General features: G+C 41.1%; 1 protein-coding gene across 3 annotated transcripts in view; it reads left to right on the top strand.

Moving 5' to 3' along the window:
- TGFBR1 (transforming growth factor beta receptor 1) overlaps positions 1–24,733 on the top strand; it is a 73,213-nt gene that overhangs the window by 5,888 nt on the left and 42,592 nt on the right. For all 3 annotated transcript variants that reach the window (XM_051843628.3, XM_051843640.3, XM_051843634.3), the window contains exon 2: positions 23,213–23,458. In XM_051843628.3, coding sequence (XP_051699588.1) covers positions 23,213–23,458 — 246 coding nt within the window. The remainder of the gene's footprint in view (positions 1–23,212; positions 23,459–24,733) is intronic.

Genomic DNA, 24,733 nt, shown 5'->3' on the forward strand with positions numbered 1-24,733 from the left:
ATTGATCTTACGTGTTTTCATAGCAAATGTCTTTTAAAAGGGATACATGAACGGAGGTGAAAATTTGAACTAGAGAAAAGAAGAAGCTATCACCAGCCATCATTAACATTTTGGCTTATCCTTCCTCCATGCATTTTTTCAATTGTTTGATTTCAGCGCTTTATTAAAGCTAATAAAAGTAAGTATTTTCAAGTTGGCAAAGAGCTTTAGCTTGTAAAACAAACAGTTCATTCTGTCTTGGGAAATATTTAGTAGAGATCAAAGTGATAGGAAGTAAAGAAAAAGTAAGAAGCAGACTGGATTTTTAAAAATGCAATGCTGAAGAAATACAGTGACTCCTGATCGAGTAATAGCAACCACAGGGACTGCTTTGCAGGGGTGCTAGAAGTTGATCTTTCTGTGTCCTCGCATGGGTAGGGTTTAGAGTGGAAGAAGGGAGGATGGGAAGCACTCCCTGGCTGGGGAGGCTGGCTTGTGTGGAAAAGGGGCATGCTAGGTATGGAAGAATTACAAGGGAAGGGTTGGGCCAGCATGTGGTACAGTGGGTTAAGCTGCCGCCTGCAATGCTGGCATCTGCCTGCAATGTGTGCATCCCATATGGGCATGGGTTCGAGTCCCCGCTGCTCCAGCTCCCTGTTAATGTGCCTGGGAAAGTAGTAGCAGATGGCCAAGTACTTGAAACCCTGCCATCCACATGGGAGACCCAGATGGAGTTCCTGGCTCCTGGCCTTGGACTGGCCCAGCCCATTCTGTGGCAGCCATTTGGGAAGTGAACCAGTGGATGGAAGTTCTCTGTCTCTCCCTCTCTCTGTAGCTCTGCCTTTCAAATAAATAAATCTTTTTTTTTTTTTTTTTAAATTGGAAGGAGTGGAAGTTCATGTCATAATAAAGGGTAGGTTTAGAGAATTATGGACCTTGAAAATCATCCAGGCTTTTTTAACATGGAAAAAGAATGTCTAATTGTACTGTAGAGGAAATGGAGCAGGGTGGCTACCTAGGGAGATTTGGAATTGGTTTGATAGTACTGGGAATGGAGTGGAGGTTGGCTTTGTGACGTTTAAAAATCTGTGCTCAAATATAATTTTTCTGAGTGAGGCTTACCCTGACTACCTTTTAAAAAATTGTCATCCTCGCTCTGCATCTGTTTTTTGCTAACATCCTGTATTTACTTATTTGCTTACCCTAAGTACTGATTTACTATGTTTATTGTCTCTTCTTGCCAGCTAGAATGTAAGCTTCATGAAAGTGGCTGTCTTTTGTTTTTGTCTTTTGTTCACTCATGTGTCTCAAGTATACAGAACATGTCTGATGCACAATAGGTACTCAGTTAATATTTGTTAAGTGGTAGTAGATCTTAGCTGTTAAAAAAGAGTTCAGAAATTAAGAGGGAGGCTGGTGTTATGGTACAACTGCAGTACCGGCATCCTATATGAGCGCCTGTTCAAGTCCTGGCTGCTCTACTTCCAATCCAGCTGCCTGCTAATGTGCCTCAGAAAGCAGCAGAAGGTAACCCTAGAGTGCTTGGGCTCCTGCCACCCATGTGGGAGAACTGGATGGAGTTCCTAGCTTCAGGCTTCAGCCTGGCCCATACATAGCCGTTGTGAGCATTTGGAGAGTGAGCCAGCAGATAGAAGTTCTTCTCTTTTCCCTTCCCTTTCTTTCCCTCCTCTCCCCTCCCTTCCCTTCCCTTTTTTCTCTCTTTCATCCTCACTCTGCATTTCAAGTAAATAATATAAATCTTAAAAATTAAGACTACTCCAGGGAAAAAAGAATGTCTCTCAAGATTTATACACCTGAGTAATGCCTTTCATTAATAAAGAATTTGGTGAGAGAAGAAGGGGAGGTGAATTCTGGTTCAAACACGTTGAGTTTGAGGTGAAGGTAGCCATGGGGATTGTTGAATAGGCAGTAAAGAGAAGAGGCTAGATCCTGAGGACCAGGGCTTGGTGCAGCAGTTGGTTGTGTTGCATCCCACAACAGAATGTCTGGGTTCAATTCCCAGCGCCTCTTCTGATTTCAGCCTCCGTCTAACGTGAACCCTGAGAGGCAGCAGTTGATGGCTCAGGTAATTGGGGTTCCTGGCACTCTTGTGATAGCCCCAGACTGAGTGCCCAGCTTCAGCCTGGCCAGTCTTGGCTGTTAAGGTCTTTGGGGATACGAACCAGAAAATGGAAAAGTCAGTCTCTCTTTCTCTCTGCCTTTCTGTCTTTCAAATAAATAAATAAAAATTACAACAAAAACAAATGAGAAGGTTGGAAATGGAAGAGGACTCTTTTTTTTTTTTTTTAAGATTTATTTATTTATTTGAGAGGCAGGGTTATAACGGAAGGAGAGACAGAGAGAAAGGTCTTCTATCTGCTGGTTCACTCCCCAAATGGCCGCAACAACCTGAGCTGGGCTAATCTGAAGCCAGGAGCTTCTTCCAGGTTTCTCACATGGGTGCAGGGGCCCAAGCACTTGGGCCATCTTCCACAGCTTTGCCCAGGCCATTCGCAGGGAGCTGGATTGGAAATGGAGCAGCTGGGCTTAAACTGGCACCCATATAGGAATGCCAGTGCCACAGGTGGAGGCTTAACCTACTATGCCACTGCGCCAGCTCCGGGAGGAAACTTTAGACAAATAAAATGACTATCAGCGTTCCCCTTTTACATCATTCTCTTTTTCTCTTGACTTCCATTGGCCTAAAAAGCCACCCTCAGAGTATTTATTCTGATCCTGAAGTCCTGGGTTGGATCTGGAGCCTTGCTCTGTTCACTGGCATATTCTTCCCTACTGTGTTGCAAATCCATACTTTGTATTTTCCCTTCACCAAAGAGATGTATACTCAGAATTGTCTGTGATTTTCTGGTTATATTGAGGTTAGCCTTCAGGCGGTAGTGCTGTCTCTGCAGTATTCTTTGATCTCTTGGTTCCCTACCGAGGTAGAAAGCAGGAAGTTTCCTGTTGCGGGACCTGGGTTTACACCACTGGCCTCAGTTTTGGCTGCTGATTCAAAGATATCCCCATCCCTATCTCAGGCAGTTCTCTGTGGCTTTCTTGGTAAGTGCTTTTCATGTTACTGTTTGCTCCATGAACAAAACATTGGTGCATTCCACTTTTAGACTGTTTTTCTCAGTGAATGGATGTAACTGGCTTGTAGTCATCGTGATGGTGGCATACAGTAGTGTTTTTGAAGTACTTAGAACATAGCCTGACACCAGCAGATAGTCAATAAATGGGAATTACTGTGTATTTAAGTATATGAAAGAATGTCTTTTGGAAGAGGAAATAACATGTCTTTGTAATGAAAAACTTCATTGGTCTACTGAGAAACAGATTTCAGCTCAATATTAGAAGGGACTTTCTATGGATGGCTGTCATAAGGTGGAACATTGTAAAGGTAGTATGTTCTCTGTCACTGGAAGTATTCAGGCAGAGGCGAGATAACCTGAGAAGCTGTGGAAGGAATTTCTTGCATTAGCTAGGAGTTTGGAATTGATTATCTCTAAGCTCTGTTTCTATTCTCCTTCTAGGTGTAGTTCAAGCTTTCTTGCTTTCTGTGTTTAACCAGCATACAGGCTAGTCTCCCTAGGATTCTTGCTTTCAGGGTGAGACCTACTGGGGCAGTGTTTGGCTTAGCAGTTGAGACTTTGGTTAGGATATCCACATCCCATATTGGAGTATTGGGGTTTGAGTCATGGCTCCACACCTGATTCCAGCTTCCTGGTAGTACAGACCTTAGGAGGCAGCTGGTGCTGGCTCAAGTAGTTGGGTTCCTACCACCCATGTGGGATACCTGGATTTTTGTTTCCAGCTCCGGGCTTTGGCCTGGTCCACTGCAGGCATTTGGAGAGAGAATCGGTGGATGGGAATGCTGTCTCTGTTTCTCTGCCTCAGTAGTAATAGTAATAAAAGATGGGCACTATATTATAATTTATATTTGAGAAAGGTTTACTCTTTGATTGTCTTGTAATCTGACCATTTTCCCAAACTAAAGGACTTAGGAAACTTGAAATAAAAGCAAAATCAGTAAGACTGAAAATCATGGCCATTGGAGATGAGAACCAATGAGCAAAAGAGGAAAGTAAGAAAACCAGTTATCCCTAAGTTCAGCTGAGGAAGGTGCTAGCATTTGGGATTAGTACTAAACTCTTAGTTTTCTTTCTTTCTTTTTAAATTTTATTTAAGGTATACAAGTTTCATGTATTTGATATATACAGGTTTAGGAACATGTATTTGATATATACAGGTTTAGGGTGATACTTTCCATCCTACCCTCTCTCCTGCTAGTTTTCTAGCCATGAGGGCAAGTAAGGAAACCTGATAGTTTGCATGGGTCTCATTGCCTGTTATTCACAATTCATAAGGAGGCTGCCACTTTCTTTAGGACACTAAGATTGAGTGCAGGGACAGTCTCTAAGAGGTACAGTGTTGTTGCTGGATTCTTGTTTTCAACCTTCCTCTTTAATGTGTATTGAGGGTTCAGTTTAGGCACTGCTGCTACCATCTTTCTCTGTTTTAAGGCTCTGGTCCAAGTATGGACACGCTCGTCTTTCCCTAATGCCAGTGGAACAGCTGAGGCAAGGCTAGGGCATTTAAATCAAGTTTTGCTGAAAGCTAGGGGATAATGAATAGAGAGCAACATGAAACTATTCAGTGTGGCTTACAAAGACATTTTTCTCATGTCCTTATCTCTTGGCCTGTGTCCATTTGGCAGACAGCAGCAGGGTACTGCCACCACAGGTAAACAAAGCAAGGCATTTACCTTTCTTCAGACAAGCCAAGATAGCAAGGTCCAGAGTATGTCTTTGCTTAGATTTCCTTTTGAAGAGCTGCCTCATTTCTGGGGGATGGATGCTGGGAATGATGGCTTTAGGAGAGACCACACTTACCCAGAGGGTGTGGCCCTGCTCCAGTAACTTCAATGTTCAAGTAAGAGATACCTCCATATATTAGTGTAAGGAACATTCTTTGGTTAGGGATATTTTAGTTTTATTAAGAAAAATAAGCTTTCCCTTGCTTTTGAACAGAATCTGTTCTAGAAGTCTATATGAGGGCCATTGGAAAATAAAGTGAGAAATTTGATTTATCACTCTCCATGACTTCCAGAGCTTTCCTTTCAGTTCTTACTGTGCAACTGCTGAGCTACTTTAGGTCTGTTCCAGTGTTTCCTGTTCTTCCCAGCAGGACTGAGCCTCCTTATTTTTGCTCACTTGCTTCAGGATAACCATTCCATCTAGATATCCTAGGTGTGAACCTCACTGATTACATAATATTGTATATTTATAGTTCTAGGACACCTTGTGCAGGCATCCTGTTACATTTCGACAATATAAGATCCCTAAATATGCATTGAGATACAAACAGCTTTATGAGAAGAAGCAAAAACAAATGTTTTTTTTCTGCTAGAAACTGGGACTAGTTTACATATTTGGGAGCACTGAACACGGAGGATGTAGGTAAACCTGAAGAGGAGTATAAAGATAGAGAAGCAGAAATTGTGACTTTTCATTTGTCTGTGTACATGTGCACACACAGGGTATCTGAATGAGGGTTTTTGTTTTTGTTGTTGTTTTGCTTGATGTATTCATTCCCAACTAGAACTATAATGTGCTGTAATTGAGTCTCTTTGTTTAGCACATGGCTGTTGATTTGAGCAGTTTCTTCAGTTGAGAAACTGACATTTTAATTTTGTTATTCAGTGTGCAGCAGATTTAAATGAAAACATCAAGATGGTATATTGTAGATTTGCTTCAACAATAATTATATATAATTATTTTACCAAAATAAACAACTTGAAGTAGTTTAGTTATTTTGTCCCATTTTACATTTGGAGAGAAATTACAATCCAGAGGCTGGAGTTTGCTTGTTTCTCAGTGAGGAAAGATAATTTCTAATTGCCAGGCCCATCAAAACATGGTAAAATTGTTCCTGGTACTGAAAATGCACTGCAGCACTGTAAGTCACTTTTCTTTGAACAAATGCTCTATTTTCCCCCTTACATTATTTTTGCTTTCTTCCCTTCATGGTGAATTTTACTTTTATGAATGTATATGTTCGAGTCTTTTTCTCTCACATACTCTCTTTCCCTGTGATCACAGTTGTTTCTTCTACTTCATCCTTAAAAAAAAAAAAAAAAGAGGCTACATTAATATTCTAGTTATATTTCATCTGTCATTTAAGTTTTGTCCGGATCCAGCTTGTCCTTGCCTTACGATGGGAGAAAGGAGAGGAAGGAAGAGTTGCAGAGGGTTTTAGGTGTCAGGCAGAAATCTTAGGGGCTGTTCCGTGAGGTCTAACAGGCTCATCTTTAGCTGTGTGTTGCAAACAGATGATGTACTGCTGAGGAGGTCGCTGTGCTAGGCAACTGGGTGTCTCCCTCTTGTTGAGCTTAGAGTGCCTGGGCCAGGGGGACCCATTTCATTGAACTGATTGGGTATATATTCGCCTATGACCCAATCTAAGCCATAGTGAGAACCTACTAATTATAATGTATATATAAGGGGACTTCCAAATGCTCATGGAAAACAATTTAAAAATAAGTTTATTTTGGTGCAAAAAATTTTTTGAAATCTATACACATTTCCATGAACTTTTTGAAGTTGCCTGTAGATATAATTCTGCAAGGTAGTCTATGGTATATCATCAGTATTCTGAGAAATAAATCATAGTGAGTCCCTAATGCCTGTGACATTGGCTGATCCTTGTCTTTTAATAATCAAGCCCCTCTTAGAGGCCTTCATCAGTAACCAAGATACTAGCATCAGTGCTGCCAGCAATTGAAACCCCATATTCCCAATGCCAGCTTTCTGGACTTGTAGATTTTTGAGGTCTGGAAACCTTATTAGCTTGGTTACAGTACATCCCACACTTCAATTTTCATGTACACAACGTGGTCTCAGAGGACAAGTGTTTTCCTCCGGTTCAATCAGGACCAGATAATTGCATCCTCACACCCCAAGAGAGTCCATGATCCCATGATTAGGAACGTTATAAAAATGTAAGTATTACAGAACTCTGTTTTGGCTGGCTTTTCTGCCCTTGCTTGGTTTAATTCAGTCATCTTCTTCTAGGAGATTTCAGCCAGAATTGTACTGCTGCTCTGGCATTTGTTCAGTGAGGGAGATGATCGTTGCAGGTGAGGGAGGGTGAGAAAACTGAAGCTGGTGTAACTACATGTGTGGTTCACCACATCTCTGACGTTTTAATAGTATATATCACCTCTCTTTTGGCTAGCTGGGTTCACTAATTTTTTTCTTTCTTCTGCAAAAGTGTAGGAGTAACATAAAAGTAAATGTCAAGAGAGAAATTTGAGAGTAGAATTTGTTTACAGAGTAGGACATGGGAATGGTTGACTATTGGGGAGCTGCTGTCTTTTCTCTTTTTGTAAGTCTTATAGAACTATTGATATCATAAACTCTGTACATATATAATTTTTTAAAGATTTATTTATTTATTTGAAAGAGTTGCAGAGAGAGGAGAGGCAGAGGCAGAGAGGGAGAGAGGGAGAGAGGGAGAGAGAGAAAGAGAACTTTCATCTGATGGTTCACGCCCCAGATGGCTGCAACGGCTGAAGCTGTGCTGATCCGAAGCCAGGAGCTTCTTCTGGGTCTCCCACGTGGGTGCAGGGGCCCAAGGACTTGGGCCATCTTTACTGCTTCCCCAGGCCATAGCAGAGAGCTGGACAGGAAGTAGAGCAGCCGGGACTCAAACCGGTACCCATATGGGATGCCTGTGCTTCAGGCCAGGGCGTTAACCCACTGTGCCACAGCACTGGTCCCCTGTACTAATATAATTGATACTAAAAATAATAGTGATAATTACTTAGCACTTACATGTCCATAAAAGTTTAGTAAATGTGAGGGGGTAAATATCCTTGTTGAAAAAATGGGTTCTTAGATTGAATTAATACATCCATAGGGGGTCAGCATTGTGATGTAGCTGTTTAAACTGCCACTTGCAATGCCACTTGCAACTCCATTTTGGAGTGCCAGTTCAAGTCCTGTGTGCTCTATGTCGTCATCGTCGTCTTTTTTTTTTTTTTTTTTTTTTTTTTAAGATTTGTTTATTTGAAAGGCAGAGTTACAGAGAGGCAGAGACAGAAAGAGGGAGAGGTCTCCCATCTGTTGATTCACTCCCCAAAAGGCTGCAACTGCCAGAGCTGAGCCGATCTGGAACCAGGAGCCTCTTCTGGTTCTCGCACTCGGGTGCAGGGGCCCAGGGACTTGGGCCATCTTCCACTACTTTCCCAGGACATAGCAGAGAGCTGGATCAGAAGTGGAGCAGCCGGAACTCAAACCGGCGATCATATGGGATGCCGGCACTGCAGGCGGCGGCCTTACCCACTAAGCCACAGTGCTGGTCCCTCTTTTTTTTTTCTTTTAATTTAAATTTATTTTATACTGAATTTATTCCCAAGCCATAAGTTTTTGCTTCTTTAGTTTCTTCTGTGATATCTTTTTCTTCTGTGCCACCTCCTCTTCTGGTTTAGGAACAGTTTGTTCCTTTTCAGTGAGGATCATCTCAGGGTGGCATGGGGAGCTCATGTGTGGGTTAATGCTACCGTAGGTTCTGTAGGGACCGCGGTGCATCCTGGGGGCTTTGTGCAACTGAATGTGCTCAGTGACCAGAGAATACCTGCAGGCCCTTCAGCTCAGCATTACTCTGCATTTTTAAGCAGGTGCAATAGAAACGCAGCAGTCTTGGGCCACCGACCCTGTGTCTACCCCACTGGTTGGCCTGGGCACACCTGCCAACTCCAGCATTGTACCGATGGAATGGCACACATTGGTTCTTTAGTGTGGCATCTTTTGTATACTTTTCGGAAATGTGTACCCTTGATGGCCTGGATGGTTTCTCGGATGTTCTTAAAGTGAACACAAAGATTTGAATTTCTTGATTTGCATAATTTTGTGGGGTTTTCTGGGTCAAGTGAGTAGCAAACCATTTTTTGCAGATCACCTAAGGCTGCATACAGGAAGAGTGCATGCTCTACTTCTGATCCACCTTCCTGCTAATAAGACTGGCAGGGCAGCAGATGATGGCCCAGGTCTTGGGTTACTGCCACCATGAGGGAGGAGACTTGGATAGAGTTTCTGACCTTCCACATACATAGGCGTTCTAGCTCCTGGCCTGCCCTGGCTATTGTGACCATTTGAGGAGTGAACCAGCAAATGGAAAGTCCCTCCCTCCCTCCCTCCCTCTCTGCCTTCCAAATAAATAAGTAAATATTTAAAATAAGTAATGTTTTGAAGCTTTCACTCTCAAAATCTTACATGTCTATTGTTAGATTTATTCATAGTTTTTGACATTTTTAAAATTTGTTTTCTGTTGCTGCTTTAAAAAGAGAGGTGTGTGTTTGCTCGTGCACATAACACACACATATCTGTGTGGTGACTTTGTATTCAGTGACCTTGCTAATTTTTTTTAAAGGTTTATTTATTTATTAGAAAGGCAGAGCTGCAGAGAGGCAGAGGCAGAGAGAGGTCTTTATCTGCTGGTTTGCTGTCCAGATGACTGCAACAGCCAGAGCTAAGCCTATCCAAAGCCAGGAGCCAGGAGCTTCTTCCAGGTTTCCCATGCAGGTGCAGGGGCCCAAGGACTTGGGCCATCTTCTACTGCCTTCCCAGGCCACAGCAGAGAGCTGGATTGGAAGTGGAGCAGCCGAGACCTGAACTGCGCCCATATGGGCTGGTGCTGCAGGCAGCAGCTTTATCTGCTACGCCACAGTGCTGTCCCCGACCTTGCTAAATTTAATAATTAATTTTAATAGTTGATCTATAGGTTACTTTTTTATTTTCTATGTACATAATTAACATCTGCAAATAATGACTGTTCTATTTTTTTCTAATCTATTATTTTATTTGTTTTTTTTTTTTGCTTGTTTCTTTTTCTGATTTATTACAGCCTGTGATCTCTAATACAATGTTGAAGAGCAATGATAGATAACCTTTTCTTATTTGTGATTTCAGGAGGAAATTCATTCGTGTGTTATTAAGTATAACACTTGCTTTCTGCCTTTCCTTAATCTGATAGAGTAGGTCCCCATTTATTTATTTATTAGTGTTTCATTTGTTTATTTGAGAGGTAGAGTTACAGACAGAGGGAGAGACAGAGAGAAAGTCTTCCATCTGCTGGTTCACTCCTAAATGGCTGCAACAGCTGGAGCTGAGCCGATCTGAAGCCAGGAGGCAGGAGCTGCTTCTGGGTCTTCCATGAGGTTGCAGGGGCCCAAGCACTTGGGCCATCTTCTACTTCTTTCCCAGATAAGCAGAGCTGGATTGGAAGAGGAGCAGCAAGGACACCCATATGGGATGCCAGCGCCACACGTGGAGGCTTAGCCTTCTACCCCATAGTGCTGGACTCTCCAAATTTATTTTATTCTGTGATTTACTAAGATTTTTTAAAATTGTGAATAGGAGTTGAATTTTAGCAGTATTTTTGTTTTTGTTTATATTACCTAAACGGTCAAATTCTTATATTCCTGCATCTGAGTATACTATCTTATATTAGCTCCCTGGAATGACTTTCTTTTCTTCATTAATCTTCCTTAAGTCGTAGTTCAGGTCTTGTCTTTGAGAGAGGTCTCCTTTTTCTGTGCTCTCTCTGCACTTTGCATCACCATTCATCAGCGGCATGTTTGTTCTGAACGTCGTGAAGCTGAGGGAAGAAATCTCAATCCGTCTTCCTGCAGGTCTTTCTGTACAGGTTACATACACTGTTCTTTCCTGTAGAAAGGTATTCAGGCCTTGTTCTCTGCTTCTACAATTCCTAACTACACATGGCACTGTGTGGTCATTTCTCCAGTGGTGGCTCCGGTAGATCTTTTGCTGTTTGATGGTCTGGGTGTTACTCTCCTATCTCAGAGGCAACTGGAGGGAGGTTACCACTTCCTTCTGTTAACAAAGTTCTATTGCAAACCTCTTTCCCCCAGCCCAGGCTGAGCCGCTACTTTCACTTAACGTTCATCACCACACCTCTGTATCCTTGCAACCAAGCTACAGTGTCCTCTGTCACCACTTGCTTTCCAGAGGGAAAAGATTGAGTCCCTGGTCTTTCCCATCTTGAGAGTGAGAGCATTGTAGATACTTAATCCTTTTTTTCTTTTTCTGATTTTAGAAGAAATGTAGATTATGTTCATGGAGCCCTTAGGACATTTCTGTTACTTTATCTGAAGCAAAGAGCTAGCATCAGATTTTTATCAAGTCTCTTTAAGCATGAACATGTTATAAAAGTTAATATATTATGATATTGTTAATTAAAGATATTACAAATAAATGTATATACTGGTTGTGTTCCAGCTGTTAGTTTGAGTTGAAACTGAAAATATACTTCCTATAGATTCATCTTCCACTAGCACAGTAAATTGTTGGGCTAACCCTGTTCAGTCCCAGTGCTGACAAACTCTAGATGGCTCTGAGTAGAGGAAGAGAAATGAGAGCTACCATGAATGTTAACTGCTTTATTTGCTCACTGTTTATGTTTTGCTCTGTCAGTGTTGCCTTCCCTAGCTATCTTGAAGGTTAGGTCTGGTTCTATTGCCAGCAGAGACTGGTACATGTAGCACTAAAAAAATTCACGTTGAATGAGTGCTTAAAGTTCTGAGCATTTATTATGTGCTGTGATTAGTACTGTTATAAGTTGAGGAAATTTAAAACTGAAATAAATTGACTTCCTCAGGATTACTCGGCAACTGACAGAGATAGGATTGAACTTAAGTCTTTTGACTCTGAATTCCATGAGCTTGACTACCAATACCCACTCATCAAAGTAAAGTCTAATAAGAAGCTGTGTAAAAGCATTTTTAGCTTGGAAACAATAAGAAATTCAGTAATTTTACGTTTGTCCTCACCATGACAGAAATTTCTCCATTTCTGTTCAGGGCCTGGGGTGAGAGAGAGTGCACACATCTGCTTTTTATATTAATATGCCCGTCAGCTCACTGAAGCGGAGCAGAAACAAGTTCATGTGACAGGCCCACTAATTGTCATCACACTATATGCAGCTCTACATTAGACCGTATTAATAGGGTGACTGTTTCCTTGTTTAGGGAAATGTATTCTAAATGTTTTTTTTTTAATATTTATTTATTTATTTGAAAGGCAGGGTTACAGAGAGGCAAAGGCATATGTGTGTGTGTGGGGGTGTCTTCCATCTGCTGGTTCACTCCCCAAATGGCCAGAGTTGGGCCAATCCAGAGCCAGGAGCTTCCTCTGGGTCTCCCATGTGGGTGCAGGGGCCCAAGCACTTGGGCCATCTTCCACTGCTTTCCCAGGCCATAGCAGAGAGCTGGATCAGAAGTGGAGCAGCCAGGACTCAAACCAGCACCCAACTAGCACCCGTATGGGATGCTGGCACTGCAGGCCATGGTTTTACTCTCTATGCCACAGTGCTGATCACTCTAAATTCTAAATGTCTTCTAAAATGCTAGTTTTAATGGCTATATAATCTTATATTTATGATTGTATCACAATTTATTGTCATTGTGTTGTCATTTGTATATTTTTCTTTTCTTTTTTTTTTTAAGATTTATTATTTGAGAGTCAGAGTTACACAGAGAGGAGAGGCGCAGAGAGAGAGAGAGAGAGAGAGAGGTCTTCCATCGCTGGTTCACTCCCCAGTTGGCCGCAATGGCCAGAGCTGGGTTGATCCGAAGCCAGGAGTTAGTAGCTTCTTCCTGGTCTCCCACTTGGGTACAGGGGCCCAAGGACTTGGGCCATCTTTACTGCTTTTCCAGGCCATAGCAGAGAGCCGGATTGGAAGTGAAGCAGCCGGGTCTCAGACCTGCGCCCATATGGGATGCCAGCGCTTCAGGCCAGGGCATTAATCCGCTGCACCACAGTGCCGGTCCCTATATAGTTTTTCAATACTTACATTTTTGCTCTCACCTATTGTTTCCTTAGACTCAATTCTAAGAAGTTGACTTAATTAATGGATTAAAAAGCATAAACTTTTTAAAGATTCTTAATGTATGAAGGTTCTTCAAAAAACTCTTGGAAAGTGTACATTATGAAAATTGTGCACAGATTTCAATTTTTTCGTACCAAAATAAACTTATCTTTTAATTCCACTGTTCATGAACGTTTTGAGATACTCAGGTACATGTGTAGGCTGTGTTCTCTGGATCAGAGGCTATGTTCATTATTACTTTAGAAATGGCGTTGCCCTCCTTTGTGTAGAGGGAGAGGTTATTCTGGGCAATGGGGTACATTAATTACACCAGTGGACTGAGAGAGCTATCTGAGTGGGACTTTTGGATTATTGAAAAGAGTACTGAGAGGTAAGGAAAGGACTTCAAAAAGGAAGAAAGGAAAAGGCAAAAGAAAATCTGCCTGACTGGTCATTCTACTGAGGATTCTGGAGTTTGCGACACTTACAGGCTAAGGAAATGTCCCCTGGAAGTTTATTCAAGAAAGATGTACTGGCTCCCATATGCTAGGAATTGAGGGAGGATCTGGGGATAGAGAAGCAGAAAGCACCAAATGGGAAATGGGTAAGTGATTTCAAGATGAAGTGCACTGCCGTAATTGTTGTACCTTGGAGATGTGAACTCAAGCTGAATTAGTCATAAAATGGTAACATGGGTGTGTGACTGAGTGTAACTTGTGAAATAGTAGAATCCTACTAATGTGGGGACTGCAGAATTTTAGACTAAAATTTTATTTAGTACAGGAGGCCCCTGCTTCACTCCAGAGTGTTGGTCATTAAGCTTCTATTTACATATCTGTAATGGCAGAGAAGTCGTGACCTTTTGAGGCAGCCAGTTCCATTGTCGGATGAGTTGTATTTGATTTTTTTAATTAAAATTTGTCCCATCCTGATATCACAGTTTCATTTAGTACTGTGGTAAGATACATGGTCCCCATTGCTCCGTCTATAAAATGAGATTTGCCTCCACAACTAGGATACTTTTTAGTTCCAACTTTAATTCTTTGATTCTCGGATCATATTTACAGGGCAGATTTATATTTAGTTGACACTGATTACTTAATTGGACTTGCATGAGATTTTGGAGCCTGATTGTCCCTCTGTTTATTCCAGCAATGTCAGTAGGTAACAATAAGTACTCTTGAGTTTTTAAAATCTGTTGTTAACCAGATTTCCCCAATCTGCTAAGCAAATCTTTATCTTGTGTTTGTAGTTTATTTTATTTTATTTTTTTAAAGAGTTATTTCATTTATTTGAAAGAGTTGCAGAGAGAGGTAGAGACAGAGAGAAAGGTCTTCCATCTGCTGATTCACTCCCTAGATGGCAGCAATGCCAGAGCTGCGCCGATCGGAAGTCAGGAGCCAGGAGCTTCTTCTGGGTCTCCCACGTGGGTGCAGGGACCCAAGGACTTGGGCCATCTTCTACTGCTTTCCCAGGCCATAGCAGAGAGCTGGAATGGAAGAAGAGCAGCCAGGACTAGAAACAGTGCCCATATGGGATGCCAGCGCTTCAGGCCAGGGCTTTAACCTGCTGTGCCACAGCGCTGGCCCCTAATTTATTGTATTTTTAAAATATGTTTATTTGAAGGAGAGAGAGAGAGAGAGATCGATATCGATTGATCTTCCTTCTGCTGGTTCACTCCCCAAATGCCTGAAGCAGTAATTATGACCTCCAGACACATAGAAGTGAGGCAACCATTGGGACCAAGAGCCAGGATCTCAATTTGGGGTTTATTACCTTGAAACTATAATACAGTAAAAATCATTCCTAGGGCCTGCTGGCCTTTTCTTCATTGTCACTTCCTTTAACATACTAGGTGTTTGGTTTCTGGCATTCTTTCACGATGCTCCACCATATACAAACTTTGAAAGGTCTCATTTATCCTGCAGTGTTTGAAAATTTCGCTGCTGGTAATTATATTTCCTAGCAAGGAACTGACAGTTATCTGTGAGCACAGTGACTTTTCCTTCCAGTGCTGATTCATAGTGAAATCTTTGTACAGTTAAAAAAAAAAATTTATTTATTTGAAAGGCAGAGTTACAGAGGGTGGGGTGGGGTGGGGAGAAAGAAAGAGATATCTTCCATCAACTGATTCATTCCTCAATGGCCACAACAGCTGGTGCTGGGCCAGGCCAAAGCCAGGAGCCAGGAACTCCATCCAGGTCTTCCTCATTGGTGGCAGGGGACCAAGTACTTGGGCCATCTTCTGCTACTTTCCTAGGAGCATTGGTAGGGAGCTGGATAGGAAATGGATCAGCCAGAATGCTGGTGTCACAGGTGGCAGCTTAACATGCTGTGCTACAATGGCAGAAGACATTTTAATAAGGATCTAACTCAAGTTAAATGTTAGTAGTAGGAGGGCCGGCGCCGCGGCTCACTAGGCTAATCCTCTGCCTGTGGTGCCGGCACCCCGGGTTCTAGTCCTGGTTGGGGCACCGGATTCTATCCCGGTTGCTCCTCTTCCAGGCCAGCTTTCTGCTGTGGCCCGGGAGTGCAGTGGAGGATGGCCCAAGTTCTTGGGCCCTGTACCCGCATGGGAGACCAGGAGGAAGCACCTGGCTCCTGGCTTCAGATCAGCGCAGTGCACCGGTGGTAGCAGCCATTTGGGGGGGTGAACCAACGGAAGGAAGACCTATCTCTCTGTCTCTCTCTCTAACTCTGCCTGTCCAAAATAATAATAATAATAATAATAATGATGATGATGATGTTAGTTGTAGGAGAACACCAGTACAAATAAAGTGCTGATTAAATGAATTTTATCTTTTTATGGCCAAGTGTTCTCTGCATGCGTTGTAACTACTCATCATGTCTTACCCTTCTGTCCAGAGACTGGAGTTTCCTTTTAACCTTTGTGGTGAAGTACTCCAGATTTCAGAACCTGTTGAAGCGTGGGAATACGTGCATGTCAGAATTAAGAAAGTGATGCCTGCTGGTAGATTGGGGAAAACTGGGTAGTGTAAGTAAAAGGTTATTAACCATGGCACTTTGGTCCAGATCTTTAGTTTCACAGAAAAAAGTCAAACTCAAGGGGTCTAAACATGAAGCTGTATGACTAGTCCTTGAGAATCTTAAAAATTTAGTGTTTACTTAGTGTGGGGATACCAGTACAGAAAACATTCACATAGGTTTCATTCATGTTTGTGATGGTAATATAGTGGGAATATTGTTACAAATTGTTTTTTCATTAATGAAATGGCAGAACTGAATTACATGTAGACGTTTTCAAAAGTTTCATGTGGTTCTTCTAATCTAAGATTCTGTAGTGGAATTTAGGTACTACTTTGGGGAAGAGATATTCTTTGGTGGCCTAAGAGTTAAAATTTGGAACAGTGCCACTTACCATATGTGATAACTCCATGTTTGTATAATAACTTAGTTTCAAAATGTGTTAATGTGTAATATTTCATTTAACGACCTCACTGAGGTGAGGGAATGCCTTAGAAAGGTGTTATGTTCATTTTGCTGATGAAATAAAACCATTGTGGTTAGCATCTTAGTAGTTACTCTTTTTTTTTTTTTTAAAGAAAGATTTATTTATTTATTTGAAAGAATAACAGAGAAGGAGAGGCAGAGGCAGAAAGAGATCTTCCATCTCTAGTTCACTCCCCAGTTGCACATGTCTCCCAAGTGTTATCTAGAATGACCTTTGAAGCTTTTCTTGATACCTCTTCTGCTTCAGCAGAGTTGAAGCATGTTGACTATTCTCAGGACTCTGGATTTTAACTACCTATTGAATGCCTTACTCCTTCACCCTAGTGAACTACTTATGTGCACATACCTTTTCTTACTCATCCTTTCACCCCACAGTCCACATTGCATAGAGATGCTCAGTGAATAATTGCAGAATTAAATGGAAGAGTCAATTTGATGGGTTGGTATTGAAGAGTGGGGAGTGGGGTGTAACTTCTGGGATGGTGGGAAGGAGATGTCTTTTTATACCAGTTCTAGATAGCCAGTGTCCCCTATGTATGGATTTTAAAAATTAAAACAAAATGGAAAATCAGGTTAATAAAAGGGAAGGGTAGTCAAGGGCCAGATCTATTAGTAAAATATATTTGAATTTTCTGAAACATGGGAATTAAAACTCATGTGTTCATGGGAATTTTTCTGATTTAGAGGGGCTGGTGCTGTGGCTTAGTGGGTAGGGCCGCCACCAGCCATGCCAGCATCCTTGTGGATGCTGGTTCGAGTCCCGCTGCTCTGCTTCTGACCCAGCTCTCTGCTGTCATCTAGGAAAGCAGTAGAAGATGGCCCAAACCCTGGGGCCTCTGCACCCATTTGGGAGACCTGGAGGAGGCTTCTGGCTCCTGGCTTTGGATTCACACAGCTCCAGCCATTGCAGCCATTTGGGGAGTGAACTGGCAGATGGAAGACCTCTGTTTCTCTCTCTCTGCCTCTGCCTCGCTGTAACTCTGCCTTTCAAATAAATAAATAAAATTTAAAAAAAGGATTCTGATTTAGAGTAGTATTTTAAAATTCTTATAACTCCTTGCCTGGTTAAACTCTGTGTTCTATAATGTTTATATTTGTCTAGTGACCTGATCTTATTGAAGACTCTTATTGAAACAGCAGTTAAGAGAAGCCCCCTAGCACTCACTTTTTCAAATGTGTTGTAATGCAAAGGCTCCTTTGAAAGAACTATAGAATATATTTTTATGATGTTACTTAAATTGTATAGACATGAAACTGCAAATTAAATACAAGGACAATTACAAAAAGATAACATTCCAGTTAATACAGTTATTCAGTATGATGATGTTTAGGTTTGCAGTAGGAAAAAATAGCTTTAGGTCTTCTGATTCTATTTTATATCTGTTTCTGTATTTTAACTCAGTGATAATGCAAATCGCCAATTCCTATTTTCATTACTAATGTTGTGTAGTATTTAATGTGTCTTCAAGGTTTAGTTGGTAAGTTCAGGATAATGAGGCCTCATACCTAAGCAAAACACTGCCAGCAAGCATTCCTCAAATACGAATTTTAATGACATGTCAAGTGCTTTGTACACTAGAAGATAAGATTAACATTATGACATTCATTAAATGGTTTTCTAAATCAATTATTGCTAGAAAAATGGGAAAATGTCATTGTATACTTAATGATCACATTTATTGCTATTGAACTTTTGCAAATTATGCTGCAAAGATAGGACCCATTTAAAACTTGCACATAGGAAAGTGCATAGATGGCATTGGCTGTTACTGTTGGCTTTTGAGTATGCCAACAGTAACATGCCTATATTTCTGTATGCTGTTGTGGTTCAAGTTTTCTGTATTTTTTATTCTTTTCTGTTACAATGATATGAAAGCTTTGCTCCCTGTGTGAGTGTAGTGTGCCAGGAGGACCTGTGGCCTGAAGGAAATCTTCATGCAGCTGAAGAAGCAGCAGTGACAGTGACAGCCTAGTGACAGTGCTTGTTTAAATGGTCTTTACCCATGATAGGTGGATGGTATGGTGAGAAGCATGTGGTCTTAGAGTTTGTAATGTGAGAGCTAAATTGGAACCCACAAGTGAATGTCTTGTTCTACCAAATACTTAGTCCTTAACTCATACACTGGGGAAAGTATTGGCTTTCTCTTTTTACACAGCACCACATTGTGTTGTGCTGCTCTCCCTCAACTAGTATTTGGAGTTCCTCTGGGGCAGTGACCATGCGTTATTAATGTTTGTATACTAAGCTTTTGGTAGAGTAGCTGATGCAACTAATGCTTAGAAAACATGGGTCCAACGGCTAATCATGAGGAAAAAGTGATGACAATCTCCTGCGGTGCCGGTTTTAACCTTCCACGAGTCACAGATCCCTTTGGGGACTCAGTTGAAAGCTAAAGACTTTCTTCTTGAAGATGCAAATACAAACACTGTTTGACCTGCAGTTTTAACGGATTCATTACCCCAAAGTCAGTTCATAAATTCTTTTTTTTTTTCTTTTGACAGACAGAGTGGACAGGGAGAGAAAGAGACAGAGAGAAAGGTCTTCCTTTGCCGTTGGTTCACCCTCCAATGGCTGCCGCGGCCGGCGTGCTGCAGCCGGCGCACCACGCTGATGTGATGGCAGGAGCCAGGTGTTTCTCCTGGTCTCCCATGGGGTGCAGGGCCCAAGTACTTGGGCCATCCTCCACTATACTCCCTGGCCATAGCAGAGAGCTGGCCTGGAAGAGGGGCAACCGAGACAGAATCCGGCACCCCGATTGGGACTAGAACAAGGCAGAGGATTAGCCTAGTGAGCCGCGGTGCCAGTCATAAATTCTTAATTCAGACTCCCTCCACAGTAAGTTATACCCAGGAAACCTATAATCCTCACCAAACATCACCATAAATTATTCAGGGTATTAGCTTTCTATAGGTCTGTCTAGCCACTCCTTTTCCAGGTATGTTGGACCTCTTTAGTCTCATAGATGGCCATTCCGTCTGGACTCTCTCCTTGAATAATTGAAAAGTTTAGTTACACTTAAGACTATTGTCTGTGCTTTGCAGCCTCATGAACTTATGGTGAAATGTAAGCACCCATTCCATCATTCTTTACACAAGTATTTTTTGAACATATCAGCCATAGTGCTAGGTGACACATTTTCACAAGTGATTAAATCAGGTCTCTGGCCTCAGAGAGCTTATAGTTTCATATGGGAAAGAGAAACAAAAATAGCAATTGGCATAAGCAGTGTGTGCTTTGGGGAGCAGTTAGCCTCTTTGGGGAGTGTGGTTGAGGGAGTATCTGTGTGTGTGTGGGAAAGTGTTAGCAATAATTACAAGAAGACTTCCCTAAAGAAGTCATTCCTGGAGTCATAAAGATCACAGTACATTTTTTTTTGAGGATTTTTGCACCTATGTTCATCAGGGATATTGGTCTGTAGTTCACTTTCTCTGTTGTATATTTTTCTGGCTTAGGAACTAAGGTGACTCAGACTTCATAGAAGAAGTTTTGGAGGATTCCTTCCCTTTCAGTTATTTTGAATATGTTGAGAAGAATTAGAGTTAATTCTTTAAATGTCTGGTAGAATTCAGCATTGAAGCCCTCTGGTCCTTGGCTTTTCTTTGTTGGGAGGATCTTTATTACTGATTCAGTCTCTGTCTTGGTTATTGGTCTGTTTAGGTTTTCTATATCTTCATGACTCAATTTTGGTAGATTGTATGTGTCTAGGAGTCTCTTCATTTCTATTAGCTAGTCGAGTCCAACAATACATCAGAAAGATCATTCACCCAGACCAAATGGGATTTATCCCAGGTATGCAGGGGTCGTTCAACTTCACAAATCAGTAAATGTGATACATCACCATAACAAACTGAGTAACAAAAACCGTATAGTTATTTCAATAGATGCAGAGAAAACATTTAAAAAATATATAATATCCTTTCATGATGAAAACCCTAAACAAATTGGTAATAGAAGGAACATTCCCCAACACAATCAAGGTGATTTATGACAGACCCATGGCCAGCATCCTATTGAATGGGGAAAAGCTGGAAGCATCCTCCCTGAGCTCCAGAACCAGACAAGGATGCCCATTCTCACCATTGCTATTCAATATAGTCCTGGAGGCTTTAGAGAGAGCCATTAGGCAAGAAAAAGAAACCAAAGGGATACAAATTGGAAAGAAGGTAATCAAGCTACCAGTATTTGCAGGTGACATGAGTCTATATATAGGGGATCCAAAAGACTCCACTAAGAGACTATCAGAATTCATAGAAGAATTTGGTAAAGTGGCAGGATATAAAATCACCAAAAAATCAATAGTCTTTGTATACACAGGCAATGCCATGGCTGAGAAAGAACTTCTTAGTTCAGTCCCATTCACAATAGCTCCAAAAAGAATTAAATACCTTGGAATAAATTTAACCAAAGATGTCAAAGATCTCTATGATGAGAATTACAAAACACTAAAGAAGGAAATAGAAGAAGACATTAAAAATGGAAAAATATTCCATGTTCATGGATTGGAAGAATCAATATCATCAAAATGTCCATATTGCCAAACTCAATTTACAGATTCAGTGTGATCCCAATCAAAATACCAAGGACATTCTTTGCAGATCTGGAAAAAATGATGCTAAAATTCATGTGGAAACACAAGAGACCCTGAATAGCTAAAGCAGTCTTAATACAACAAAAACAAAGGGGGAGGCATCACAATACTTGATTTCAAGACATAGTATAGGGCAGTTAAAACATTCGGGTACTGGCACAAAAACAGATTTGTAGAACAATGGAACAGAATAGAAACTCCAGAAATCAGTCCACGCATCTACAACCAAAGTTGTCTTTGACAAAGGAGCTAAAATGAATCCCTGGAGCAAGGGCACTCTCTTCAACAAATGGTACCTGGGAAAGTGGATCTCCATGTGTGAAAGTATGAAATTAGACTCATCCCTTATACCTTACATAGAAATCCACTGAAATGGATCAAAGACCTGAATCTATGACCTAATACCATCAAATTACTAGGGAAATTTGGGGAAACTCTGTAAGACATTGGCATAGGCAAAGACTTCTTAGAAAAGATCCCAGAAGCACAGGCAGTCAAAGCCAAAATTGACAGACAGATGGGATTACATTAAGCTAAGAAGCTTCTGCACTGCAAAAAAAACAAACAAAAAAACCAAAAAAACCTCTCTCAGGAAAGTGAAGAGGCAATTGACAGAATGGGAAAAAATATTTGCAAACTACACAACTGATAAAGGGTTAACAACTAAAATCTGTAAAGAGCTCAAGGAATTCAATGACAGAATGAACCATCTAGTTAAGAAATGGGCAAAGGGCTTGAATGGGCATTTTTCAAGAGAGGAAATTCAGATGGCCAATAGACACTAGAAAAAATGCCCAGGATCACTAGCCATCAGGGAAATGCAAATCAGAACCACAATGAGGTTTCAACTCATCCCTGTTAGAATGGCTCTCATACAGAAATCAAAAAATGACAAATGCTAGTGAGGATAAAAAGTTACCCTGATCCACTGTTGGTGGGAATGTAAACTGGTACAGCCACTGTGGAAGACAGTTTGGAGATACCTTAGGAATCTGAATATAGACCTACCATATACTCCTGGGAATTTCCCCAGACCTGAAGAAATCAGCATCTGAAAGAGTTCTCTGTACCCCCATGTTCATTGCAGCACAACTCAAAATAGCTATGTTATGGAATCAACCCAGATGTCCATCAACTGATGACTTGATAAAGAAATCATGGTATATATACACTATGGAGTACTACTTAGCTGTAAAAAAAAAAATTTTTTTTTCTCTCGCAACAATATGAATGAAACTGGAAACCATCATATTTAGTGAAATAAGCCAGTCCCAAAAAGACAGATATCATATGTTTTCCCTGTTCTGAGGTAACTAATAGAGTACCTGAAATGTAATGTACTGGAGTGAAATGGACATTTTGAGATCCAATGATTGTTTGTAGCCCTTGTATCTTCTGTTGAGGAGCAGTGCTTTTTTTTCTTCTTCTTCATACTATTTGTTGAAGTATTTTACTTAGTGTAAGGTTAACTATATGATCACTAAGTAAACTGAAAATAGATCTTTGTAAAAATTAAGAGTGTGAATGTGAGAGGGAGGAGGAAGAAAGGTTGGAACGTGGGCAGGAGGGAGAGTGTGTGTGTGGGGGAGTGTCACTGTGTTCCTAAATTTGTACATATGAAATAGATGAAACTTGTATAACTTAAATAAAATTTTTTAAAAATCCAGTGCATGCAAGTGGATGTATTTCTCTAGTCATTTCTGTAGCTAGGCTGTCTGTGTAGTTGAAGCATATATGTGTTATTATGTGTATAATCCTACCTGGAAGATATATGTCTTTCTCAGGGTTTGCACCAAGGGGAATACAGTGTCTGGCTTAATACAAATCTATTTACATTACTCCGTTATCAAATTCACCAAAATGGCATTTCTAACCTACAGTGAGTGAGAGTTCTGTTTCATACATTGCTCCCAAATGGGGAGTAAGTGAATGGATAGTTTGGGACTGATAAAAATAAGTATAACCATTAAGAATTTAACTGCATGCTGTTTCAAATAGAGGGCAAAGGCTTATCTTAGCTCAGTGAAATTGTATGTAACAAAAATTGTTCAATATTTGGAAGCAGAAAAAAGTGAGAGGCCACATTTCACTATATTCTCTTGGGCTTCTAAAATGTGTGAAATTCTCAGTGAAATTTGGAACTTTAAGAGCAATGGATTTTACTTGAACAGTGCAAATATTGTGTAATAATATGATCAATAATGTATTAATAAAGTGAATATTAATCATTTCAGACTGTTAACTTTGAGTTTTTTTTCTAATTGAATCTCATTTTGTTTTTCCAGCATTACAGTGTTTCTGCCACCTCTGTACAAAAGACAATTTCACATGTGTGACAGATGGACTCTGCTTTGTCTCTGTCACAGAGACCACAGACAAAGTTATACACAATAGCATGTGTATAGCAGAAATTGACTTAATTCCTCGAGACAGGCCATTTGTATGTGCACCCTCTTCAAAAACTGGCTCTGTTACTACAACATACTGCTGCAATCAGGACCATTGCAATAAAATCGAACTCCCAACTGTTGGTAAGTTGTTACTTACATGATTTTTCCCCCTACATTTACAGGAAAAGTTCTCAGACTATGAAGGGACTGTAGCCTGACTTGGTCAGTTTAGAGGCAAGAAGTAGCTTGTCCATAGTCACAAGAGTAGCCGAGACCCTGACTCCTGGGTGGGTGTGTTAGAGATGCTGTTTCCAGGGCAGTCTTTCTCTGAGGTCTGTTAGGCCTAAAAGATACCCTCTGAAAAGTTAAATTCAGACAAATCTGTCAGCAGCAGAATGTCCTGAGTGTTCCCACTTTGTTCTCTGAGTGAATTTCTCCTTCCTTGGATAAGTCTCCTACCTTTTAATGCATGGGGATTGAGAGCAGCACTAGTAATCAGTCAGATGTTTTTCATTTTGTAATTAATTATACATGATTTCTAGCTTTTTGGTCCTTCACTCATAGTTTACATTTTTAAATGGTTTGGCAGAGCCAAAATGTGTGATGGATTAGAATAATTTTATTATTCATTTTATTTTTTTATTTGAAAGGCAGAGCAACAGAGAGACAGAGAAAGAGATCTTACATCTGCTGGTTCACTCCCCAAATAGCCACAATAGCTAGAGCTGGGCTAGACAAAGCCAGTGGCCTGGAACTCCATTCAGGTCTCCCACGGGGTACAGGGGTCCAATTACTTGGGCCATCTTCCACTGCTTTCCCAAGTCCATTGGCAGAGGAGCAGTCGAGATTTGAACCATGTTCTGGTACGGGATGCTAGTGGTGAAAGCAGTAGCCTGTTGCTGGCCCTGTATTAGATTGATTTTAAAGTAGAAGTCTGAGCATATTTTTGAATCTTGTACCAGTTTCCCCAAATTCCAAAATCCCCAAATTCCAAAATCTTACCATAATAATAAAAGGAATCTAACATGCGGGAAACTTATATTAATGCCCACAGAATTAATGGAAGAACGCCAACACTTGTGAGGAACTTATGCAGTTTCAAGAATAGACAGCCCCAGACCAGTAAGAGTTGACAAACTGTACAAGAAAGAAGTGAAAGGGCCTCTTGCAAAATCCTACCAGGACCTCCAGCCAAGGGGAGTGGCCGAGTCGGGCCACAGAGGCAGACTCTCAGTCCCTTCAGAAAGTCCCGCTTTCAGTGTGCACTTTCCTCTCAGAGGGGGGCCAGGCCTCATGCTAATTAATAAGGTTCGGAAGCCCTGCTGTGGATCAGAGGGAAAGTCCTGTTCTCTGCTCCTGAAGGCAGGCAGCCTTCCCCTAGGGTGAGCCGGATAGTGAAGCTTCCCAGGGGAAGGC

Source organism: Oryctolagus cuniculus, chromosome 1 (assembly GCF_051225735.1).
Source record: "Oryctolagus cuniculus isolate XC-2025 breed Fujian yellow rabbit chromosome 1, ASM5122573v1, whole genome shotgun sequence".
Classification (NCBI taxonomy): Eukaryota; Metazoa; Chordata; class Mammalia; order Lagomorpha; family Leporidae; genus Oryctolagus; species Oryctolagus cuniculus.